General features: G+C 40.1%; 1 protein-coding gene and 2 long non-coding RNA genes across 6 annotated transcripts in view; 1 reads left to right on the top strand and 2 right to left on the bottom strand.

The window, feature by feature from the left end:
* Positions 1-21,334, top strand: part of LOC138976669 (uncharacterized) — a 72,067-nt gene extending 50,733 nt beyond the window's left edge. For all 3 annotated transcript variants that reach the window (XM_070349547.1, XM_070349545.1, XM_070349546.1), the window contains exons 7-9: positions 2,472-3,218; positions 3,902-3,973; positions 20,439-21,334. In XM_070349547.1, the coding sequence (XP_070205648.1) occupies positions 2,472-3,218; positions 3,902-3,973; positions 20,439-20,476 (857 nt within the window). In that variant the 3' untranslated portion in view covers positions 20,477-21,334. The remainder of the gene's footprint in view (positions 1-2,471; positions 3,219-3,901; positions 3,974-20,438) is intronic.
* Positions 4,698-7,789, bottom strand: LOC138976673 (uncharacterized). The gene is made up of 2 exons (XR_011459111.1): positions 7,343-7,789; positions 4,698-6,546 (listed from the first exon to the last, which is right to left on the bottom strand). It is a non-coding gene; the product is annotated as an uncharacterized lncRNA (long non-coding RNA).
* Positions 8,242-17,109, bottom strand: LOC138976671 (uncharacterized). Of its 2 annotated transcripts, none has more exons than XR_011459109.1 (8): positions 16,999-17,109; positions 16,122-16,203; positions 15,423-15,566; positions 14,961-15,035; positions 13,317-13,392; positions 10,997-11,072; positions 9,920-9,995; positions 8,242-8,832 (listed from the first exon to the last, which is right to left on the bottom strand). It is a non-coding gene; the product is annotated as an uncharacterized lncRNA (long non-coding RNA). The 2 variants fall into 2 exon arrangements; XR_011459110.1 differs by having other exon boundaries at positions 17,004-17,076.
* Positions 21,335-25,049: the final 3,715 nt, after the last annotated feature.

Raw genomic sequence — 25,049 nt, 5'->3', positions numbered from 1 at the left:
TGTTTCTGGATTCTGCTCAATGTTTTCTGAACCTTTTTAGAACTGTCCAGTTATTGATAAAACAAATCTAAACGCTGTCTATCTCTCCTTTTACTATGGTCGTGTGTTAAAGGCACAGTGCAGCTCACAGCCTTCGTTTTGCGTTTTTGTTGCAGCTGAGTGCATTTACAGTTCAAAAATCCTCCTGTGGTTGTAAAACAAACCCAAAACTACCCAACGACGACATCTGTGAAGCTCGACAGTTTCTTGATCACGCGAGTGCATAAATTAACCTAGTTATTACGTTGGTGTTTGGTCGGAGTTCGATTCAACTGAGTGATTCCGGCCTCCATTTTGTTTTACACAAACTCATGATGACGTCTGACATAGTTTGCGAGTGACGGGTCTTTTTGTGCATGATGTGGTGATCTACCTGATCTAAATTTAGATCCAAAAATAGGCCAAGACCAGCCGGGTCCGAGTACGAAATTAATTCGTAAAAAAATCGCAGTTCTTGACAATTTGGGTGCAAGTCAATGAAACTTGGTAGTTCTTCTAACGGATAGCTGCCTGAGGTATGACTAAAAGCCCCAGGGGCTCCGTGCACCTGGATTTGACAAGTTCAGTACCTTTAACTTTGTTGTAACAGTAAACCCTTAGAAAGTCGGTTACTGTAACGTTGGATGGAAACCCTTTTGATTTTTTTAGATGGAGGTATATAAATATAAATACTCCTTTCTGTTCTAGCGAAGAAGTATGAAATGTCTAAATATTTGGAGAATGTGGATTCAAGCTAATGTTTTCCTGGGAGTAGTCCTGTGTCTTACTTTTCACATTTTCTATGTTTAGTACATGTACATGCAATAAATCTCTGCCTTTTAATCTTGAATGCCTTAAACTGTCTCATAAGTAGACTACATTGTAACAGCTGTGGCTTTATTCGCCGCTTTTCATCTGACGTTTTGTGAGGATTTCATGACAGATCAAGGCTCATTTTGTTCATTTTTCATGTGGGTTTTCTCGTTAATACTTTCCTGTGTTTTAAAGGCGCTATCCTCCTGATCATTTTGTTCATTTTTCATGTGGGTTTTCTCGTTAATACTTTCCTGTGTTTTAAAGGCGCTATCCTCCTGATCATTTTGTTTATCTGGCACAGTAATATGAATTAATTCACATATTTTATAAAAGGTGATGAGGCTATTTTCACTGAAATATCTCTGAAAGGGTAAAGACAAAGCATACGTCAGTAGTGAAAGAAATGGTATGATATGCATGAAGTACCATTTTAACATTTTACGATATTCACATTGTTCATAAATATTCAACACGATTGATTGAAATACGGGAAGTGATATATCGTTGATACATGTTGCAGAGTTACTGTTACGTAGGGGCCAGTAGCTAGTTTCATTTTTATCGCTGTAAATTCATTGCTAATAACGGGGCTGTAAACATTTTTTAACATTAATTTGAAGATACGGATTCAGCTGGCTCTGAGTTTGTGCTTCTGTGACGTAATAAGGCCTGTGATTAAACGTCATGTTGTAACAATAACACACCATTGTCGCTTTGCTTTGTGAGTGCATACGTATGATTCATTGGCAGTTGTTTGTTTGTTCGTTTCTTGTTCTTGTTCGTGTTCTTGCTCTTGCTCGTGTTCTTGTTCTTGCTCGTGTTCTTGCTCGTGTTCTTGCTCGTGTTCTTGCTCTTGCTCTTGCCCGTGTTCTTGCTCGTGTTCTTGCTCTTGCTCTTGTTCTTGCTCGTGGTCTTGTTCTTGCTCTTGCTCGTGTTCTTGTTCTTGTTCTTGCTCGTGGTCTTGTTCTTGCTCTTGTTCTTGCTCGTGTTCTTGCTCTTGTTCTTGCTCGTGTTCTTGCTCGTGTTCTTGCTCGTGTTCTTGCTCTTGCTCGTGTTCTTGCTCGTGTTCTTGCTCGTGTTCTTGTTCTTGCTCTTGTTCTTGCTCGTGTTCTTGCTCGTGTTCTTGTTCTTGCTCGTGTTCTTGTTCTTGCTCTTGCTCGTGTTCTTGCTCGTGTTCTTGTTCTTGCTCGTGTTCTTGCTCGTGTTGTTCTTGCTCGTGTTCTTGCTCTTGTTCTTGCTCGTGTTCTTGCTCGTGTTCTTGCTCTTGTTCTTGCTCGTGTTCTTGCTCGTGTTCTTGCTCGTGTTCTTGCTCGTGTTCTTGCTCTTGCTCTTGTTCTTGTTCTTCTTCTTCTTTCTGTGTCGCTCTTTCAGAACTGCCCATCACTGTCTATTGGCCTCCGTTTTCCTTCTTTTTCTGCCAGAAATAATAGTCACAAACACAACAAAGAAATTCAGTACCATTGTCGCACACAGAATCAAAAGCTATCTTTTTACTATTAATTTTCTAACAGTTCAGAAAACAAATATCTTCAACCATATTATTACGCTGGTGAGTCATTCGACCATTCATTTTGCTACAGACAGTTTTAACAATGACAAATTACTTGGACCACTATATGACACACTTGTCTGTGTAGGATTGTGTTTATCACCCACAACTGCACCACCATCAACAACAACCACTACCTCTTCCCTTAAACCTACGACATCAACGACAATGGTAATACCAACAACAACCACAACTAAGACAACCACAGAAATCCCAACAATATTTGCGACCACACAGTCTGCAGTCCGGACAACCACCTTGCCGAGAACAACGACCACCAGTCCCACAACAACTACTTCGGCTGAAACCACGACGACAAGTATTTTAACAACAACGAATATTCCAACAACGACGACGTCTGTACCAGAAACGACAACCAAAACATCAACGACAGCTACAACCCAATCAGAAACAACATCATCGGTTCCAACAACAACAACAACGATTATCCCATTGACAACACCAACACCAACAACACCTACATTAGCGACGACGACATCAACGGTTACAACAACACCAACGACAACGACTGTTCCAACTACAACAACCACAACCCCATCAACATCAACAGAACCGACAACATCAACAACGAAACCAACACCGACAACATCTACAGAAGTGACGACAACATCAACGGAATCAACGACATCAACATCTTCGGTAGCGACGACGACATCCACAGAATCATCAACGACGACAGCATCACCAACAACGACGACGACACCATCAGCGCCGACGACTACAACCACTGAGGGTCCATGCGCGCGGTGCCAAGACGAGAGATACTTTTGCTGCCTCAATGACCGCTGTCGAATACGACCTTCGTTGGGACAAGGTAGGCGATGGAGTTGTTAATGTGTATTGGTGGTGGGGGCGGGGGAAGTGTTTGTGTGTGTGTGTGTGTGTTTGTGTGTGTGTGTGTGTGTGTTTGTGTGTGTGTGTGTGTGTTTCTGTGTGTGTGTTTCTGTGTGTGTGTGTGTGTGTGTGTGTTTGTGTGTGTGCGTGTGTGTGTGTGTGTGTTTGTGTGTGTGTGTGTGTGTGTTTGTGTGTGTTTGTGTGTGTGTGTGTTTGTGTGTGTGTATGTGTGTGTTTGTGTGTGTGTGTGTGTGTGTGTGTGTGTGTGTGTGTGTGTGTGTGTGTGTATTTCTGTCTGTCTGTGAAAATGACGTGATCTGTGTCTGTGTGAATGCGCGCGCGAATGTGTGTGCATCTGCAGGAGTGCATGTGCGTGCGTTCGTGGTATAGTGTGTGTGTGCGTGTGTGTGCGTGTGTGCGTTTTCTTTGGTCTTGATTCTTTCGTTCTTTCTGTTCTTCAACCGTAATCATCTTTCTTTTGTCGCATTGTAAGTGAAAAGATCGTGTTTTCCTTAAAATGTTTGTTCTTTTAACTTTTGTTCTCTCTTTGTTTTTCCTAATTTAATGTCATAATTGAATGTCAAGATTGTGTCATGATTGTGTCATTGTGTCATGATTGTGTCATTGTGTCATGATTGTGTCATTGTATCATGATTGTGTCAGAGTGTGGGGATGAGACGTGTCGGTGTCAGGGAACCTCGCAATGCTCCGTCCCTTTATCGCCGGATGCCAAAGGTACGACAATTGTCTGTCTGCTTGCCTGTCTGCCTGCCTGTCTGTCTGTCTGTCTGTCTGCTTGCCTGTCTATCTGTGTCTGTCTGCTTGCCTGTTTGCTTGTCTGTCTGTCTGTCTGTCTGTCTGTCTGTCTGTCTGTCTGTATGTATGTAAGTATGTCTGTCTTAATGTCTGTGTGTATCTGTATGTAAATACTTCGAAAGTGAATGTGTCTGTCTGTTTGGTGTCTCTGGTAGTGCCTTGTCAGGAAACCAAATGGTAAACATTATACATGTACGTTCAACTGTAAATAGCCGAATTCCGAAAATAACTCTGTCAGGTTTGTATTGGTTGTATAAGAGTGAGTACCCTTGCATTTTACTCGGACAAACATTGGGACCAATCACTATCAATCAATGAGTCTTATATCGCGCATATTCCGTGGGTACAGTTCTAGGCGCTCTGCAATGATGCCGTGTGAAATGAAATTTTATACGGCCAGTAGATTGCAGCCATTTCGGCGCATATTTACCTTTCACGGCCTATTATTCCAAGTCACACGGGTATAGGTAGACAATTATTAAGGCCATGTGAGGGCCAAATCGCTATTTTCCATATATGATGATCAGCACTGTTTGTGTCGCTTTTGTTATAATACTGATGGTCTCTGAATTAAGAAACGTTAATGTGTTTGTTTATTGTGTATGTCGTTGCTATAGAAACAGGAAAGTAAACAGCAGCCATATTGGATTTTAGGAACCGTTTTTTCCATATCCAAATGCTCGATTTCTGTCCAATATTTTGCATAAATATAGATTTAGATCATATCTACAGATTTACCATTTATTTTTTCTGTGAGTATTACAGTTATTTAAAAAAAATTTTTTTTATCATAATGTTGAAATTTTGCGTAAAATTTAATATTAAAAAAATCGTAAAGCCAACATTTCTTTTCCGATTCATTATTCAAATGGTAACTCTGTAGATAGTATGTAAAAGTACAAGTATGCAGAATTTCACAGAAATCTAACCAGTAGATTTGAAATCATGTTGTTCCCAAATGTCAAAACATGCAAACTGAGGAAAAGGCAAAAACGCACACAATTTGTTTTGAAACCATTGATAGTTGTAATTAAACTCAAAATACATACATGTATCACCAAATTCCACACTGAGGAATGTTTTTCACACCTTAGAGACACCGTTTAAAAGTTAGGGAAGACATAAAACATAAGTTATTTCAAACATGTGCAGTACACCTGGAAAATTGTTTGTTCCGAGTTACAAACAATGCATACACACACTCCCAATCACAGCATGCACACCACAAAAAGCTCGCTCACTCGCTCACATTCACACACCCACACACACACACAAGCTAGCTCCAAATTACGAAACGTACCCAAGTCATCAATTGCACGCGTACAATAACCACAATATATATGAGAATAATGTTAACCACAATAACAATGACAAGTCGCCTAAAGCGATATAAAAACATTTAGTCAATCGGTATGAAACTTAAATATCAACACCACAAACCAGTCATCACCAAGACTACGAGATACATTTAGATAGTCTCGGCTAACAATACCGAGACGGATCACGCTCGTCTCCGCAAAGCATGAGACCATATATATGTAGTACTTACTAAACCTATTTTCTGTAATTATGAGCACATTGTTAGAGTGAACATGACATTTCTATATATTTTTGAATTCAGGAAAAAATGAGGAATGCAATGCAGTCAAGATTTAATTTGTAACTAAAAATTAGATTTTAATGACAACTTTAACAAGCAAACTCATTAATTTATTTTTAAGATTTTGAGCTGAAATGCAATATTATAGTCCGGACTTCGTCGAAGATTGCTTTACCAAAATTGCAATCAATTTGGTTGAAAAATTAGGGTGATACAGCGCTGCCTCAACTGCCTAAAAAAATCCGGATATGACGTCATCAAAGACATCTTTCCAAAAAATGGAAAAAAACATCTGGGGATATCACACTCAGGAACTCTCATGTTAAGTTTTGTCAAGATTGGTCCAGTAGTTTCCTCGGAATCACTTTATACACACACACATACACCATGACCCTCATCTCGATTCCCCGTCTAAGTTAAAACATTTAGTCAAAACTTAGAACATGCCTGCAGCATATGCAGGGCCACCTTCCAGCTGCATGAACAAGTTCTTCCAGTCTCTCTGACTTGGCTGCCCACACTTTGTCTCTCCTTTTACTTTGCTTGTCTCTCACAGCCTTCAGACTGTTCCGCACCCTCTTGTGCATCCTGGCTGCTCCAAGCCTCTTCATGTGATGTCTGCAGTCTAGAATCCGAAGAACTGGGCAGAGTTGGCAGCAGCAGCAGGTCCAAAGTTGAACTCTCTAAGAGCTGTACCAAGTCGTTTACTCACATGGTTCGCACACTCTTCCTTGTCAATGTGAATATCCTCACCATAGGGCTTGATGTCGTTGAGCTATGTAAAAGTCTTGGAGTCACCGTCCGACAGTAGTGTTGTGAGCGAAGCTTGTTGGTGTTCACCGATCGACGCCATATGACACGGGCTGCTTCCACCTCCATCATCCTGATGAGCCTGCAAACAAGAACAAAATAAGAAATGTAATTTGCAAACAGAGTATTTTTTAAGTGTGTGTGTGTGTGTGCGCGCATGTGTTATTCACAGTCATTGTCCAGCTAATACTTCAATTATAATTAATGCGGAAAAAAATGAAATAAACATGGAATTACCAAATTACTGAATATTAAATTTCTAGCAGCAGGTATAGGTGCACTGAACATTGTTAGATTGTAAACGTTAAGCATAATGCATTAATTGATACCATTTGAACGTTTTTAAATACACTTGTATTGTGCCACACATACATGTACTATTTGCCATCCCCTGACCACTATTCTAGCTCCCTCAGTTCTGGGAAGCCCGTTGATTCTGAAGACTTGTGAATCTCTCTTGATGCTGTAGATACAGCTCTCTCTCTCTCTCTCTCTCTCTCTCTCTCTCTCTCTCTCTCTCTCTCTCTCTCTCTCTCTCTCTGTCTGTCTATCTATCTGTGTGTGTTTTCTTATTATTTTCATCACACACATGCACTCCCCCATGCCCTGAACTATTCAAGATACAAATTGGATTTTTACGCATGTGTTACAACTTTCATTATTATTATCATAAATTGATGATCTGTCTTTATGACGCTTTTTTTTTTAATCCATCATCCATGCCTTTGGTTTTGGTTTTCAGTTTCACTGGAATGCATGGAAAATAATATCCACTCATCACTATTACATTTACTTGTAATTTGCTATTATTTGAGTAAGTTGCTTAAATTTGAAATAAACTCTATTCAAATATGTCTGTGCAAACAGATATAATTTACCTTTATAGTTCACCTCACACTTGTCTAAGTGGTCCACGAGCCAGGCCGCATACTCCTCTGGCTTTTCCTGAAACAGCTTCTGCCCCGTAGACTCCACACCTGGCAGTAGGTACACATGACATGGGCATCAACACAGAGTCCAGTAAGTAAGTCCACAACACACCCAACTCCAATGTGCGAAGAGTGTCCACGAGTAAGCCAGGTGCCATCATAGCTCACAATAATGTTCAGGGTGTCGTCGACACCAAGAGTAGTGCCACAGTATCTTGCATGAACTTCTCGAACATATGCAACAGTGTCACTGAACACATGCTTCCGGAATTTCTCCAGTTGTGTGAATAGTTGGCTGGCATGAGTATGACTATGAAAGGTCTTGTGGTGAAGTCCAGCTAAATCCATGTTTTCACAGAAATTTCTGAATGTGGTGGCTCCCAGTCCACAAGCAAGTGAGGAATACACTGCCTCCCAGGCAGCAGAGTAATATGCCCAGCATATGACAAACATATGACATGGCATGTGGAAATCATATAGTAAAACCATATGTCAGTCATAGATAAATTGCAAATGGTTTTGGAATGGCTACCATATGGTTTTTAGGTGAAAATGACATGTCAAAAACACCAGTTTGCCACATCACAAGTGACATTGTCATATGGAAACCTCATTTACACCACATTACAAGTGACACTGACATATGAAAATCATGTGTTTGCCATATCACAAATGACATTGGCATATGCAAATTACATGGTTGCCATGAAACAAATGATATTGTTTGCTATATGTCACATGTTTACTGTATGAATGACATGTCTTCGTCATATGTTTGACCGATACTTCGAACCTCACAGACACACACTCAATCACACATTTTCCCAACAAAAGACAAAACAACAGTCTGAAGATCATACTTTATATTCAATATCATAATAATAAGCCAACTTGTATCTTTTCTCCATAAGGAATCAATGAAACAAAGTCACAGCAGGAATAATACTCCCAAGTCAGCCAAACACACACACATTAAGGGAAAAAAAGGCTTTAAAGTATAGTTTAAAAAACTAAAACAAAAAAAGTACCCGCAACTCTCCTCCAAAAAGGCTCTGTAGTGAACCCATGACTATCTCATCACTTCAGGGTTGGACCTTGAGTGTGCGTGGTGAATAACCATCGCAGCACTGGGAATGTAATCTCTGCAGTATGATTTAAAGACAAGTTCTGGATTGAGAAGAATTAATCTGCTTTAAAATTTGGTGTCAGGATCATATGTTATCTTAAGATAATCAGTCCTACACTCTGAATGTGGGTCAAGGTTAGTCACTCTTCAGCTTTCTGGATGATGCACAGGGGTGGTGTCTTGGACAGAACTTCTCCCCCATCGCCAGAGTTTAGCACCACCGACTGTGCCGAAACAGATATCCCCGATCACGAAGATGTGTGAGCTTGATCGGCTGACATCTTGCAAGACTTTGTTACATGAGGCATGGTACCTGGAAAAAAAAGAGAAAAAACAGAACCTGATGGAATGAAGTGTAGCCAGAGGAAAATGTTTACCATTTGACAGTGTAAAATTGTATGACTGGAGGACACTACATTCTTTAACAGAGATTTTTCGCAGACTTTTTTTTATCGGCGCTTACTGATTGGTTAGCAATAGCCAAACTAACGCCAAACTGCTCTTATCGCATTAGGAGGTAGCTCCGATAGCCCCGATAGCTGCACTGGCCTTCAAAGTCTGACAAGAATCGTCGCTTAAAACAAGTTTGAGCGTTTGCACTGTTCACAAGGGCAGCAAATTTGATCTGATTTGGCACCGACTTAAATGAACAAAACTGAAGTCACAACCTGACTCACCAAAGAGAAAATAACAAATTGAGGTTGGGAGAGAGAGAAATCTTGAAGTTGAACAGTAATTGATTTATAAGGCTAAAGCCTCGGTCATACAGGCGACTCAGTCGTTGCGATTCAGTCTTGCGATTCAGTCTTTGGCCGATCGCACATCACATCGTAGGCCATTGACCCGTCACACGATGAACGATAGACGAACGACTGGAGAACGATAACTCCACGCGAGCGGGGCAGAAGTGACGTGTCATAGTGAACACGGCAAACGCGCTTTGCTAAATGTTCGAACCTCGCTCTACCTTTCTGAAAAATTCCTTTCAGCATTAGGCCTTTGCAAGAAATAAAGTTCCCAGACAGCTGCAATTAATGTTTTCCGACCGCTGTACACGCCTAAAACGTCTCCTTTATATCTGAGTAAAAAACTGTTCTTCCAAAAAGTTTTGAATCGACGAAGAGACGCTGTACGCCACAGTCCGCCATTATTTTACGTCACGGCGTCAAGGCCGCAGCAACGCGTTCTGATTGGCTCTGCCCCTGCGATTGACCGACGACTGGATCGCAGGAATATAGAACATGTTCTAAACCTCAAAGCTACGAGTGAATCGCATGAGACTGAGTCGCAGACTTGTCGTAGCTGTTTTCTACGACTGAGTCGGCTGTGTGACAGGGTAAATCGCGCGACTCAGTCGCATGTGTGACAGCCCTCTAAGTGATATATGAATGGTTACTTACCTCGACTCAAAAAGCAAGGTCTTGTTTGTAGTTCAGAGTATGTTTGACCTGACCGAAGCTGTTCATTACTGCCACCCTGAAAAGATATCACAGAAATAATTAATGCTTGATGAAGACATATGCAATTGCAAAAAACTCTTACCAAAAATACCCATTCAGGTTACAGAACTAAAAATAAATCCTCTGAATAATAAAACTGAGAAAATTGAGCCTATTACTATGAGTATGGCTGGGGGACACTACATTCTTTTACATTTGATGAATTATTTTTTTTTAAATGAATAAAATCTTTGAGAGAATTTGACAGTTAAGGTTCATAGAGACTGGTCCATTATGTTTTCTCAAATTACTGGGCATAACTCTCACACACACACAAAGAAAAAAAGGTGAAAAGGGTAGGAGCGAGCTGACAGTCACTCAAAAACTGCACTGCAAGGAGTTGAAATAAATTGATGAATAATCACACCGACACAAAACTATATCCCTGCCTAGATTTTCAGATCATCTGAAAACATTTAAGTGCTATACACATGACAGACGAGCAAACAACTTTCCCCTGACTCGAAGTCGTTTGAAAATACCTCCTGGGTTGTCGGCAAAAAGTCAGCCATGTGAACGGCTCCAGCAATTTAGAAACAATTAAGGTAAGACTTAGCAGCGACTCCAAAAACTGCTGGACTTGGCCGTGGAATAACAAAGATATTCCGCAGACTTTTCTTATCGCCGCTTACTGATTGGTTAGCTATAGCAAAACTATCGCCAAACTGCTCTTACTGCATTAGGAGGTAGCTCCGATAGCTGCACTGGTATTCAAAGTCGGACAAGAATCGTCGCTTAAAATAAGTTTGAGCGTTTTTGCTGTTCACAAGGGCAGCAATTTTGATTGGATTTGGCGCTGACTAAAATTGTTTCAAAGTAGGGGGAAAGTTGGTACAAAGTCTGCCATGTGAACAAAACTTAAGTCACAACCTGACTCACCAAAGAAAAAAGAAAAAATTGAGGTTGGGAGAGAGAGAAATCTTGAAGTTGAACAGTTATTGATTTATAAGGCTAAGTGATATGTGAATAGTTACTTACCTCAACTCAAAAAGCAAGGTCTTGTTTGTAGTTCAGAGTATGTTTGACCTGACCAAAGCTGTTCATTACTGCCACCCTGAAAAGATATCACAGAAATAATTAATGCTTGATGAAGACATATGCAATTGCAAAAAACTCTTACCAAAAAAAACCATTCAGGTTACAGAACTAACAAGAAGAGCAAACGCTCGATCGAGTTTGTTTGTTTGTTTGTTTATTTGTTGCTTAACGTCCAGCCGACTACGCAGAGCCATATCAGGACGAGGAAGGGGGGGATGAAGGGGGCCCACTTGTCAAGCGATTCCTGTTTACAAATGCACTAACCCATTACTTGTGTCCCAGCAGGCTTTAGTAAAACTAAATTAATACCTACTGGAAGATTACCAGTTTCCAGTATGTTAAAATAGGCTTAACCTATCTACTGCTGGACTTACATCAGAACACTAACAGATTAAACTATACATGAATCGCGAGACAAGCGGCAAGAGAAGAGATTTTTGGAAAAAATACAGGTGAATGAGCAAGAAGGCAGAAAAAAGAAAAGAATTCATGAAGAAAAAGAGAGCATGACAGGAAAGAGGAACCAAAAATCTACCTAACAGCAAACTAGAAAGCTCCTGCGGTTCCAAAAACAGGAGGGGCCTTTAATTTCATAACCGCAGTGCCCCACTGCGGGAGCTCGATCGAGTCACTTTCGCAGTTCTGAATATTATATGAGGCATCAGATGGACAGGAAGAAATTGCTATTCACAACACAATACAGATGTAAATAATTTGATGTAAAGAATAATCCTATAAAGTTTGAATCAAATTCGATGAATAGTTTCAGAGATATGATATTTCAATTTTTTTCCTTCAAGACATACCTGTGACCTTGAAAAAGGTCAAAGGTCACCAAAGCAGACGTCAAAGTGTAGAGGTCACTGGGAGTCACGTTCACATAAAATTTGAGCCCGGTCACTTTTATAGTTTCCGAGAAAAGCCCAACGTTAAGTTGTGTGTTGCCGAACAGAAAAGGCTAGTTATCTCCCTTGTTTTTCTGATAACGTTCGTAAAAGGCTACAGATGTAAATACTTTGATGTAAAGAATAATCCTACAAAGTTTCAATCACATCCGATGAACTTTGTCAAAGATATAAAATGTCTAATTTTTCCTTTGACGCTGACCTGTGACCTTGAAAAAGGTCAAAGGTCAACGAAACCATCGTTAAAGTGTAGAGGTCATTGGAGGTCACGACTAAACAAAATATGAGCCGGATCGCTTTGATAGTTTCCGAGAAAAGTCCAACGTTAAGGTGGTGTCTACGGACGGCCGGACAGACTAACACTGACCGATTACATAGAGTCACTTTTTCTCAAGTGACTCAAAAATAAATCCTCTGAATAATAAAACTGAGCCTATTACTATGAGTATGGCTGGGGGACACTACATTCTTTTACATATGATGAATATTTTTTGTTTAAATGAATAAAATCTTTGAGAGAATTTGACAGTTAAGGTTCATAGAGACTGGTCTATTATGTTTTCTCAAATTACTGAGCATAACTCTCACACACACACGAAGAAAAAAAGGTGAAAAGGGTAGGAGCGAGCTGACAGTCACTCAAAAACTGCACTGAAAGGAGTTGAAATAAATTGATGAATAATCACACCGACACAAAACTATATCCCTGCCTAGATTTTCAGATCTGAAAACATTTAAGTGCTGTTCACATGACAGACGAGCAAACAACTTTCCCCCGACTCGAAGTCGTTTGAAAATACCTCCTGGGTTGTCGGCAAAACGTCAGCCATGTGAACGGCTCCAGCAATTTAGAAACAATTAAGGTAAGACTTAGCAGCGACTCCAAAAACTGCTGGACTTGGCCGTGGAATAACACAGATATTCCGCAGACGTTTCTTATCGCCGCTTACTGATTGGTTAGCTATAGCAAAACTATCGCCAAACTGCTCTTACTGCATTAGGAGGTAGCTCCGATAGCTGCACTGGTATTCAAAGTCGGACAAGAATCGTCGCTTAAAACAAGTTTGAGCGTTTTTGCTGATCACAAGGGCAGCAATTTTGATTTGATTTGGCGCTTTCTTTCTTTATTTGGTGTTTAACGTCGTTTTCAACCACGAAGGTTATAATTTGGCGCTGACTAAAATTGTTTCAAAGTAGGGGGAAAGTTGGTACAGAGTCTGCCATGTGAACAAAACTTAAGTCACAACCTGACTCACCAAAGAAAAAAGAAAAAATTGAGGTTGGGAGAGAGAGAAATCTTGAAGTTGAACAGTTATTGATTTATAAGGCTAAGTGATATGTGAATAGTTACTTACCTCAACTCAAAAAGCAAGGTCTTGTTTGTAGTTCAGAGTATGTTTGACCTGACCAAAGCTGTTCATTACTGCCACCCTGAAAAGATATCACAGAAATAATTAATGCTTGATGAAGACATATATATGCAATTGCAAAAAACTCTTACCAAAAAAACCCATTCAGGTTACAGAACTAAAAATAAATCCTCTGAATAATAAAACTGAGAAAATATTACTATGAGTATGGCTGGGGGACACTACATTCTTTTACAATATGATGAATATTTTTTGTTTAAATGAATAAAATCTTTGAGAGAATTTGACAGTTAAGGTTCATAGATACGGGTCTATTATGTTTTCTCAAATTACTGAGCATAACTCTCACACACACACGAAGAAAAAAAGGTGAAAAGGGTAGGAGCGAGCTGACAGTCACTCAATAACTGCACTGAAAGGAGTTGCAATAAATTGATGAATAATCACACTGACACAAAACTATACCCCTGCCTATAGATTTTCGCTTTTAGATCATCAGAAAACATTTAAGTGCTGTTCACATGGCAGACGAGCAAACAACTTTTCCCCAACTTAGTTGTTTAAAAATATCTCCTGGGTTGCTGGCAAAAAGTCAGCCATGTGAACGGCTCCAGCAAGTTAGAAACAATTAAGGTAAGACTTAGCAGCGACTCAAAAAACTGCTGGACTTGGCCATGGAATACAAAAGATATTCCGCTGACTTTTCTTATAGCCGCTTACTGATTGGTTAGCTATAGTCAGGGCCTAGCATTGGATAAAGTGTGTTCAGCTTACAAAGGCGGGGGTCTGGGGGCCGCCCCCTGAATTTGAAGATTTTTTGGAGATTTTTTTCCCTCCTAAAATGACCCCCCCCCCCCCCTCCCCCAAAGAAGATTGAGCAACTAAATTATGCCATAGTCCGTATCGGCACATTACTTCTTCTGACTTGCCTTCGGAACAAAATCCAGCCATTCCCACTTCCAGGAATACCTGGATTCTTTGTCACTGAATGGCTGACCACGTTCAACAATGTCGCTTCGATACATTATTTCAAGTCTAGAGCCACAAAACACCGGCACAAAGCATGCTCGCGCGATGCCAGAGGAAGTGCGTGCTCAAGCAAACTGTCAAACCGATTGAGAATTGAACCGAACGGCGCACAAAACGAAAGCTGGGACTGTTTGGGTTTACCGTTTGGGAATAACAGGTTTTTGCATTTCGGCGTACACCAAATCGAGTTCCGCGTACTGGAGATGTTATTTCGGCGTAAAGTACGCCGAACGGCTTACAATGCTAGGTCCTGTATAGTCAAACTATAGCCAAACTGCTTTTGTCGCATTAGGAGGTAGCTCCAATAGCTGCACTGGCCTTCAAAGTCTGACAAGAATCGTTGCTTATAACAATAATCGCTTATCGTCGTTTGATAGTTTGCGCTGTTTACAACACAAGGGTAGCACTTTTTAATTGATTTGGCACTGACTAAAACTGTTTTAAAGTAGGGGGATAGTTGGTACAAAGTCTGCCATGTAAACAAAAGTCACAACCTGACTCACCAAAGAGAAAATAAAAAATTGAGGTTGGGCGAGAGAGAAATCTTGAGGTTGAACAGTTATTGATTTATGAGGCAGAGTGATATGAATGGTTACTTACCTGGACTCAATAAGCTAGGTCTTGTTTGTAGTTCAGAGTATGTTTGACCTGACTGAAGCTGTTCATTACCGCCACCTTGAACAAATATCCCAGAAATAGTTAACATTTGATGAAGATGCAATTTACATTTGATGGATGACATTTTTTTTAAATGAAGACAGAAAAAAATCTTTAAAAAGTCCACACTTGTTCATCAATAAAAAACACACATGCCTGGGTAATTTGAAAATAAAAAAATAAAGCAATCATCAACATACCACCCTGTTTTTCTTCTTTACTGAAAACAATGCATTTGTTTCCCTAAACCAGTAAAAAAAAAAAATTGTGTTGACACATCTGCTTTTATTACTTTAAAAAGGTTCTACAAAAGAATAAAAGACAAAATAAGCCAAATTCATAAAACAAAAAGACCCTGACAAATGTGTCGCTGTCAACGATGCATTTGTTGCTATTGAGATATACCTGTACATCTTCACCTGGCCGCAGTAGCGAAACCACAGTCTGCGTTAGCGGCGTCTGTGGCGATGTTGTCTGTTGAGGGCTGAGGTCACTGTCCATCTCAGCTTTCTTCAAGTTCAAACACACTGTCTGCATACTCATGGCTTTCTGAAAAATAAATCCTTGAAATTAATTAGGAACACAATGATTCATCATTCACAAGCCTCAAAGTCACACTCAGTGACTCACAACAAAAACAAAATTGGAATGTATAATATAATTTAAAAACAATTAAGGTAAGACTACAAAAGCTGCTGCACTTGGCCGTGGAATAAAAAAGATATTCCGTTGACTTTTCTTATCGCCGCTTACTGATTGGTTAGCTATAGAGTCAAACAATAGCCAAACTGCTTTTGTCGCATTAGGAGGTAGCTCCAATAGCTGCACTGGCCTACAAAGTCTGACAAGAATCGTTGCTTAAAACAAGTTTGACAGTTTGCACTGTTTAGCAGTTTACATCACAAGGGTAGCACTTTTGATTTGATTTGGCGCTGACTAAAATTGTTTCAAAGTAGGGGGAAAGTTGGTACAAAGTCTGCCATGTAAACAAAAGTCACAACCTGACTCACCAAAGAGAAAAAAATTTGAGGTTGGAAGAGAGAGAAATCTTGAAGTTGAACGGTTATTGATTTATGAGGCAGAGCGATATGAATGGTTACTTACATTGACTCAATACGCAAGGTCCTAGTTTGTAGTTCAGATCAGAGTATGTTTGAACTGACCGAAGCTGTTCATTACCGCCACCCTGAACAAATATCACAGAAATAGTTAACACTTGATGAAGATGCAATTTACATGTCATTTGATGGATGACATTTTTTTAAATGAAGACAGAAACAAATCTTTAAATAGTCCACACTTGTTCATCAATGAAAACAAAATTGGAATACATGTATAATCAGTAGATTAGAAACCAGAAGTTTACCAACAGACAGGAAGCTGATAAATGTTAAATGAGAATGTAAAAAACTACCATCCAATTCGCAGGTTACATACATTTGTTTACTTCAACAAAAATCGGGTTGGTTGAATTTTACATCGTGTGTTATGTAGATCAGCTCGCGAATAAAATATATTATTCAATCACTATCAATATCATGAATATGAAAAGCAGAGTCTCGTCTACTTGTGAACAATGTTTCAAACGATTATATTTGAAGCGAACGGGTAAGACATGTGTTGTAATTTAGCAACCTCCCCGATTTGTGTGTGCATGTGACCGGCGAATCGGAGCATTTTCACTGTTACTGTTTTAATTTTACAACTTCTATTCTGAAAACCAAACCACAACATCAATCAACATCATGTTTTTGGAAAAGTTAGTTGACTCACACCTCGTTCAGAAAAAAAACAACCTTGGATGAATAGAACAGTGTTCTTCTAGGCAAAACAAAAATAAAATCGAGAATGCGACCGTGAGGCCCCCCTCCCAATCCCGGCATCAGTCATCAAATTCGAAATCAAATTGTTCCATCAGTTAATTCACTTAGTACTTCGTTAGACAATCAATCTTCATTTTAGAATGAAAGACAAGGATTACCTTACATCCAATAAGCAACTCAAAATACAAGGCAGGAAGATAAAAGGGTGAAAAACGCCACAACATGTGGCATACTCCATAGCGCCAACCGGAAATGATCGAGATCATTAATTAACAAGGGAAATAACTGAAAGATATTGCTCTTTGCAGTTGTTATTGTCTCCCTTAAAACAAATGGCTCACTGAACTAAACATTATGAGTGTAGTCTAAATGCTCAGTTGACCAAAAAACAAAACTTCAGCAACTTTTTGTTAACCAAAATGTTTTTTAATTGAAAGTTGGCAGTCTCTTTGTTTTTAGATTTATTTTATCAAATATAAAAAAAAAAAAGACTGAGAACAAATTTTATGATAAAAATTTAATAAAAATCCAATACATAAAATAAAAATATTTGTTTAACTCTTCTCACGCCATGTAATTTTACACTCTTCCTATACCTGTAAACCAAGCATTTTGGGGGAAATTGGTAATTTAACCACCTACCGAATTAAAAAAATCATTAAAAAAAAAGTTTTCATTGCATTGCCCTGAAATTTTTTGTGAGAATGACAAAATGAATGTACAAGACATTGATGCTCAAACTTGTGTAGCAGAAGACGACACGGTCACACAGCGAAAATAAAAAGGTTGAAACTCACAGAACTCGTAACCTGTCACAATCGTAAACACTGATTTTCGAATCTCCGATCACTTCGTCGTATTCTTCATCGGAATCAGACTCTGGCTCTGGTGCTTGCAACACTCGGATCGCATGTGCAGTTTCCTCATCGATTCGGCGACCTCTTCCAAAGAAAATCCTTCAAAAGCATCGTCGTCGCTGTCATTATTGCCTAACAACTCTGCCCAAAAAGCGCCCATTACATCTCTACACCACAAATCGCCACAAACGAATCTTCTTTTGTAGTTTTCACATCGAAAACAAGCACGCTCCCGCAATTTGAAGGAAGATGGCGGAAGTTAAAACGTTCTTATTCAGTACGCATGCGTTGTACTAGAGGTCAGTATGCAAATGAGCCCGTTTACGACAGTTGACGACATACATTTTTCTCGGCGGTAGCTACCGACGGTGGTGCAGTGGTATAGACACAAAGGCTGGCGGACGCTACCGCCAGTGGCATGAAGAGAGTTAAAAATAAAATGTATTCTTTGAACCCAAACTGTCTGAAAATAAATTTAAAAATAACCGAATAAAGGTTATAAATGCAATTAAAATTCTAAATAAAAAAAAATGTCACCAAGAAGAATAACTAATTTTTATGTTAAAATGTCAAAATTAAATACAGGTAAAAAAAATAAACATAAAAAGAATTGTTTTTATAAAGAACAAACATAAATGCACGGTATTAAATTAGGAAAACAAAGATTGCAATCACCTTTTCAAATAAGCGTGGTGAAATCGTTTGGACTGCAACAATCTGCGTAAAAATTGGCGAAATGTAAGGCGTGAATAGCGAAGGTGTCACGCATTCCAGCATGAAAAAGACAAAAAACCCGCATGCAGGATCATGGTGGCTGGGGACGCTCGCCTTATAAAATATAGTCAAACTCAGACAGCAAACTTCGGCTGATTGCAAAAAGTTATCACATACATTTTTTTTGCAAAATAACAAATGACACAAACAAATTGCAAAAAAACCTTTATTATAAATATTTTTTTTACACACACTCAAAACCTTATTTGGAGGGTTTAGACGCACTCAACAACAAAAATGGCATACAATATATACTTTGTCCCAAATTCAGATTTTTCAATTGTCATTTTTGTAATTAATATACAATAATTCGCAAAATAAATACCATAATTGTTCACAAACAAAAGCTTTAAAATAATTCAGCTTTAAAAAGTAGAGTAGCTGACCGCGCCAGCAAGAATCCAGCTGGCTATGATATGCCGCTGGTCATGGTCAGATCATGTGAGAAATGACAAATTGTAACCATGTGGTATCCATACGATTTCTGACATATGTACAATATGTGGCAACTGGCATCTGTCCCGCAGATGATTTCCAGATCTTTTGCTACCTGGGCTGTCTGTTCATGTCGAACACTTTTGTCTTGGCCTTAAATTTTGTCGCAAGATACTGTTCATACACAGGCTCTTCGCACGAAGAACAGTTCACCTGGGCAAATACTGCCAAGCCACTTGTTGGTCTGGAGTCTGTGCAAAGAGACAAGCACTTGTTTTTACACTGTGGACAGCACAGACTTGCAACCATACTGTCTACTTCGGCAAAGTCTACAACACCCCTCTGGGTTTTTACCATGGTTTCAGTAGCAGCAGATGACTTAGTGTCAACTCCACCGGACACAAACCTCTCATACGATTCTTTTTTGAACTCACTTCTTGTCTTCGTGCCGAGAATGTTTTCAGTCGAAGGAATCGACGCGAGCACTAGCAGACGACCCCAAAACCGGCACTAATTCTGCCACGTCAGCCAGCACAGAAGCTGATTGCACTGATTTCTTCGCCTTCCATTGATTCTTCACTTGATCTGTCCTCTTTTTCGTAGATTTTGGGGCTCCTCTGGTTGTTGATGGCTTGGTGCGAACCATTTTTGCACAGGAGCGTGTACTTTCACTGCTTGTAAACAAGCGCCATTGTTGTACCACGTGACCCCGGTTGAACGAATCAAGATCACATCATACGTCATACTCTCCGTATAAGGAAGTTGGCGTAGATTGACCTACATTGAAAATGTTCCGTTAGAGCCGAAGTAGTCCGGAAAATAACGAAACAACGGTCACATGCAAACAGGGGAGGCTATGTAGCAAGCAACGTCATGCAGTGTTCGCCCTGTCGTCTGCTCAAATTTGCTGATCAAGGTGTTGAAAATCGGCAATAATAAGGCAAGTTCAAGACAAATGAACGCAATCAGGCGAGGGTTGGTGTATTGAATTTATTTTTATTGCACAAAAAAAACATGTATATGCAACATCAACGGCAGAAATTGAAAGAAAAATGACCACAGTTTTCCAAACAGTCAAAATGTCTAAATGCCCAAATCTGCCCAAAAGCTCAAAAATCACCCCCGCACATCCCCTTAACTGTGCCTAAGCAATTTTGCCAGGAAAGACCCTTTTGTCAATCGTGGAATCTTTAACGTGCACACCCAATGTAGTGTACACGGGGGGAGGTTCGGACACCGAAGAGAGTCTGCACACAAAGTTGACTCTGTGAAATAAATTTCCGCCGAACCTGGGATCGAACTCACGCTGACAGCGGCCAACTGAATACAAATCCAGCGCGCCTACCAACTGAGCTATATCCCCGCCCCTAGCGAGGGGTGTGTCGGAAACACGTGGACATGAGCACGTGTGAAGTCATTAAATGTTGTCAGAGGAAAAGCAATGGTATTCACTATTTCACAACCAAACCCGACGGATTCATTTCCAACAATCAGCCTCAGTGAACAGCAGAATTTCTTATTTTTTCTTTCAGGCTCATGCCAGGACGAGACCAATTTTCTGGACGGGTGATACTCTGCAGTTTCCTGGTGTTCACCAACAACACGTTTCACAAGTTTTTAATAAGGTTTTTGCCCCAGGGGGGGGGGGCGCTAAGAAACCACACAGCAACAACATTAATCCAATAATAAACACTCGTGATGGAACACAATTCTGGAAACGGTCTACAGTACCCCTTTAACAAGACATTCTCAAAGTGTGTGTTTTTGTGTGTGTTTTTGTGTGTGTATTGTCCCAAGTGCACCAGACAGGTGAATTTTACAGAGGTTTCGAGGAGAACGGCCAAATACTCAAAACGGAAACGAGACAAAGATTACGTCATGTTTCTCGTCTCACACTGGTGATAAAACGTCCCGTATGGCGAAACCAGTTCGTTCCCCGGGGAGACGTTCCGTGGGGGTGTTATAACGTACTAGAAGTGCCGTTTCACCGTATAGTCTTTTCAGAACCGATGACCGCTAGTTACAAGAGCGAGTCCACCTCTCTGCCGTCTCAATGTGGCTACAGTGAAAATGACGTCATCTTTGTCTTGTTTCGCTATTGAGTTTCCGGTTTCCGTCCGCAACCTCCATAATTACCCCTGTGATATCGAATAATAGCCGCTTGAAATGAGCGGATCATTGATGCTTGGCATGCGTTTTGCATTCGGTCCAAAGAAGCTAACAGCTGACTGGTTATTTTATGCCTGACCCACAGATCGGACGTATGTTTGTTTGTTTCGATGACACAACGAGTCCTCGTCGGCGTCGAGGCTTTGATTTTAAAGGCCCAATCTGTCTGATTCGACTCATCATCACATTTCAGACAGTGTTTTTATGGGATAAGATCATTCCTCCACCAGAGAATTAATTTCTTAACAGATACTATAGTGATAATATTTATAATGAGTTCATTTACAGATTCTCACTATGCGTTGATTTTTGGTATGAGACCAAATGGAGGGATGGTCTTATTCAGAATCAAAACCTGGCCGGATTGAGATGGTGAGACGAACTGAAGTGTGTTTTCATGGGACGAACTGTGTGTGTTTTCATGGGACGAACTGTGTGTGTTTTCATGGGACGAACTGTGTGTGTTTTCATGGGACGAACTGTGTGTGTTTTCATATGGGACGAACTGTGTGTGTTTTCATGGGACGAACTGTGTGTGTTTTCATGGGACGAACTGTGTGTGTTTTCATGGGACGAACTGTGTGTGTTTTCATGGGACGAACTGTGTGTGTTTTCATGGGACGAACTGTGTGTGTTTTCATGGGACGAACTGTGTGTGTTTTCATGGGACGAACTGTGTGTGTTTTCATGGGACGAACTGAAGTGTGTTTTCATGGGACGAACTGTGTGTGTTTTCATGGGACGAACTGTGTGTGTTTTCATGGGACGAACTGTGTGTGTTTTCATGGGACGAACTGTGTGTGTTTTCATGGGACGAACTGTGTGTGTTTTCATGGGACGAACTGTGTGTGTTTTCATGGGACGAACTGAAGTGTGTTTTCATGGGACGAACTGAAGTGTGTTTTCATGGGACGAACTGAAGTGTGTTTTCATGGGACGAACTGAAGTGTGTTTTCATGGGACGAACTGAAGTGTGTTTTCATGGGACGAACTGTGTGTGTTTTCATGGGACGAACTGTGTGTGTTTTCATGGGACGAACTGAAGTGTGTTTTCATGGGACGAACTGAAGTGTGTTTTCATGGGACGAACTGAAGTGTGTTTTCATGGGACGAACTGAAGTGTGTTTTCATGGGACGAACTGAAGTGTGTTTTCATGGGACGAACTGAAGTGTGTTTTCATGGGACGAACTGTGCGTTTAACTATGTCAGCGACAGTGAGCCCAGTGAAAAAAACTTGTATCTTCTTGCACGTAGCTATGACTAACTTATTATTACTGTTATTTATTGTACATAATGGTGCTGCTCAATTGCGTTTAGTTTGGTTGTTGAGTGTTTAGTGTCTTTCTCACTCTTCCAATAGCAGTGTTGACTGTTTATTTGTGACCCTCCACCACGAAATGAGTCGCATGTCACCTCGCGCGGTTCTGCGCTAGGCTTAATATAAGTCCGGAGAGTGTCTGGTAACAGTGTGAGGGTCACCTTAGTCACAGGCTTATAACTTTCTAAAACGGTTTTCACCACCGTATAGAGCATAAACAACTATTTAGGAAAATGTAATAATATGAAAATCATGCAAAGGTGACATGCGACTCATTCCGTGGTGGAGGGTCACATTTGTTACAAACAGAAAGACACACTTCTTTTGAATACATGACAATACAATGTCTATGTATTGAAATAAGTCATTTTTATTATATAAAAAGATAATAGAATAAATAAACAAACTAATAAATACATACATACATACATACATACATAAATAAATGAATAAATAAATAAATAAACAAATAAAAGAAATGACAAGAAGTAGCTTAATGTTAATGTTGTTCATAAATCGTAAAGGGCTGACAGGCTGATCTTTCAGTGCAGAAAATAATGTTCTTGTATATTTCCATACACGTGTACGATGTTTATTGTGTCTCATTGTACCCCCCGCGGGTTAGGGGGAAGAATTTACCCGATGCTCCCCAGCATGTCGTAAGAGGCGACTAACGGATTCTGTTTCTCTTTTTACCCTTGTTAAGTGTTTCTTGTATAGAATATAGTCAATTTTTGTAAAGATTTTAGTCAAGCAGTATGTAAGAAATGTTAAGTCCTTTGTACTGGAAACTTGCATTCTCCCAGTAACGTAATACATTGTACAACGTTGCAAGCCCCTGGAGCAAATTTTTGATTAGTGCTTTTGTGAACAAGAAACAATTGACAAGTGGCTCTATCCCATCTCCCCCCTTTCCCCGTCGCGATATAACCTTCGTGGTTGAAAGCAACGTTAAACACCAAATAAAGAAAAGAAAGAAAGTGTCTGATTGTTTGTACCAGTTGACCAGTTTGTCCCAATTTCACTTTTTTCTTACATGACCGGTGTGACCTGAAAGTAATCCAGCATCCCGAGTGCGAACGTGCACTTTTCGGATCTTTGTAATGTTGACAATAACCAGAAGTGGATAACTTGGTTCCCAGGGGCGGATTAGGGGGGTGGTTACAGGGGTTCCGGAAAAGAAAATTAAAAAATTTCTGTCTGTGAATTTTGTTCTTGTTTCTGGCTGTAAAGCCGGGGGAATAGGTAATTGTTTAATCAGTATCATTTTTGTACAGTTTTAACTGCCAATCCTATGCGACATGTCTTCCTTCTAACCATACTATACGATGTCGGGAGCAGATATCAGTGAAGATAAATTGACATTTTTTAATACTAACTTTAAAAGAAATAATGAGTGGCTGCTAACACCAGTTGATCATGTTTAAAATCAAGGATCAGCCACAAATTGTTTATAAAATAGCTAAAATTCTTCAGCTCCCAACGGGGCGTTGTCCCTGGATCCCAGGATGTGCCACCCCCCCACCCCCCACCCCCCCTCCCCCCCCTCCCCCCCCCCCCCCTTCGGGCTTAACTGCTCTGCCCCTGGTTCCTTTTCAAGAAAGCGACCGTGTTAACCATCACAGGTTTGTTCCGGCTTTTACACAGGATACGGGGATCCTTCAGCTTAGACATTTACCCAAATTCAATTCGGGATTATGCTTGTTCAGATTTTGGGGGGAATGATTATCGTCAGTGACGTCTATGTCAATTTGCGAAATTATTTGAACAAGAAATTCCAGCTCTGCGCAAACAGCAGTCAGGCTGTTGTTTTGTTGGTATGTGTGTCCGTGGAAGGATATTGTTTTGTTGGTATGTGTGTCCGTAGAAGGATATTGTTTTGTTGGTATGTGTGTCTGTGGAAGGATATTGTTTTGTTGGTATGTGTGTCCGTGGAAGGATATTGTTTTGTTGGTATGTGTGTCCGTGGAAGGATATTGTTTTGTTGGTATGTGTGTCCGTGGAAGGATATTGTTCTAACATGTAAAAGTTTGGAGAGACATGCGGTGGTGGACCAGACGAACTTTACCTTTAGAAATTAATTCATGAGTTTGCTTTGTATGTCACCTTCCCCATGAATAACTATGGAAGGCTGTCCCAGACTGAATTCAGAGTTTACCGTATACATACACAGTCTGTTATGTTCTGAGTAATCATCAAAGGCTGTTCTAGAGCGAATTCAGAGTTTGCTTTATACATTAAAGCCATATGTACTCGATGACTATACACGCTAATTGCTTTACCAACAGCTGGAGACATGCTAAATTAAGTTCCCTGCAAAATATTGTGGTCTAGGACCCCTTCAATGTTGAGATATGTTAATTTTCATTTTGATCTGGATCGTCCTATTTATAGATTTGCCAACAGAGGTAACGTTGACGCAAGGGAAATAACTCCGCGTCTTTGTTGACATCCAAAGTTTTTGAGACTCTAAAACAAGCTGTAATGCATGTATATGGTCCGCGCATGGCGACATATCGTCATTACATGGTCTTATGGTGCGTTTGACATCGATTATGGGCAAACTACACTTTGTAAACACGGGAGCGCGTACATATGCCTTTAACGATTCTAAGTACGTAGTTATCAGAGGTTGTACCAGCATGAAATTACACT

The sequence above is a fragment of the Littorina saxatilis genome, linkage group LG9 (assembly GCF_037325665.1).
Source record: "Littorina saxatilis isolate snail1 linkage group LG9, US_GU_Lsax_2.0, whole genome shotgun sequence".
Taxonomy (NCBI): Eukaryota; Metazoa; Mollusca; class Gastropoda; order Littorinimorpha; family Littorinidae; genus Littorina; species Littorina saxatilis.
This window is presented reverse-complemented; position numbering and strand designations above follow the sequence as displayed.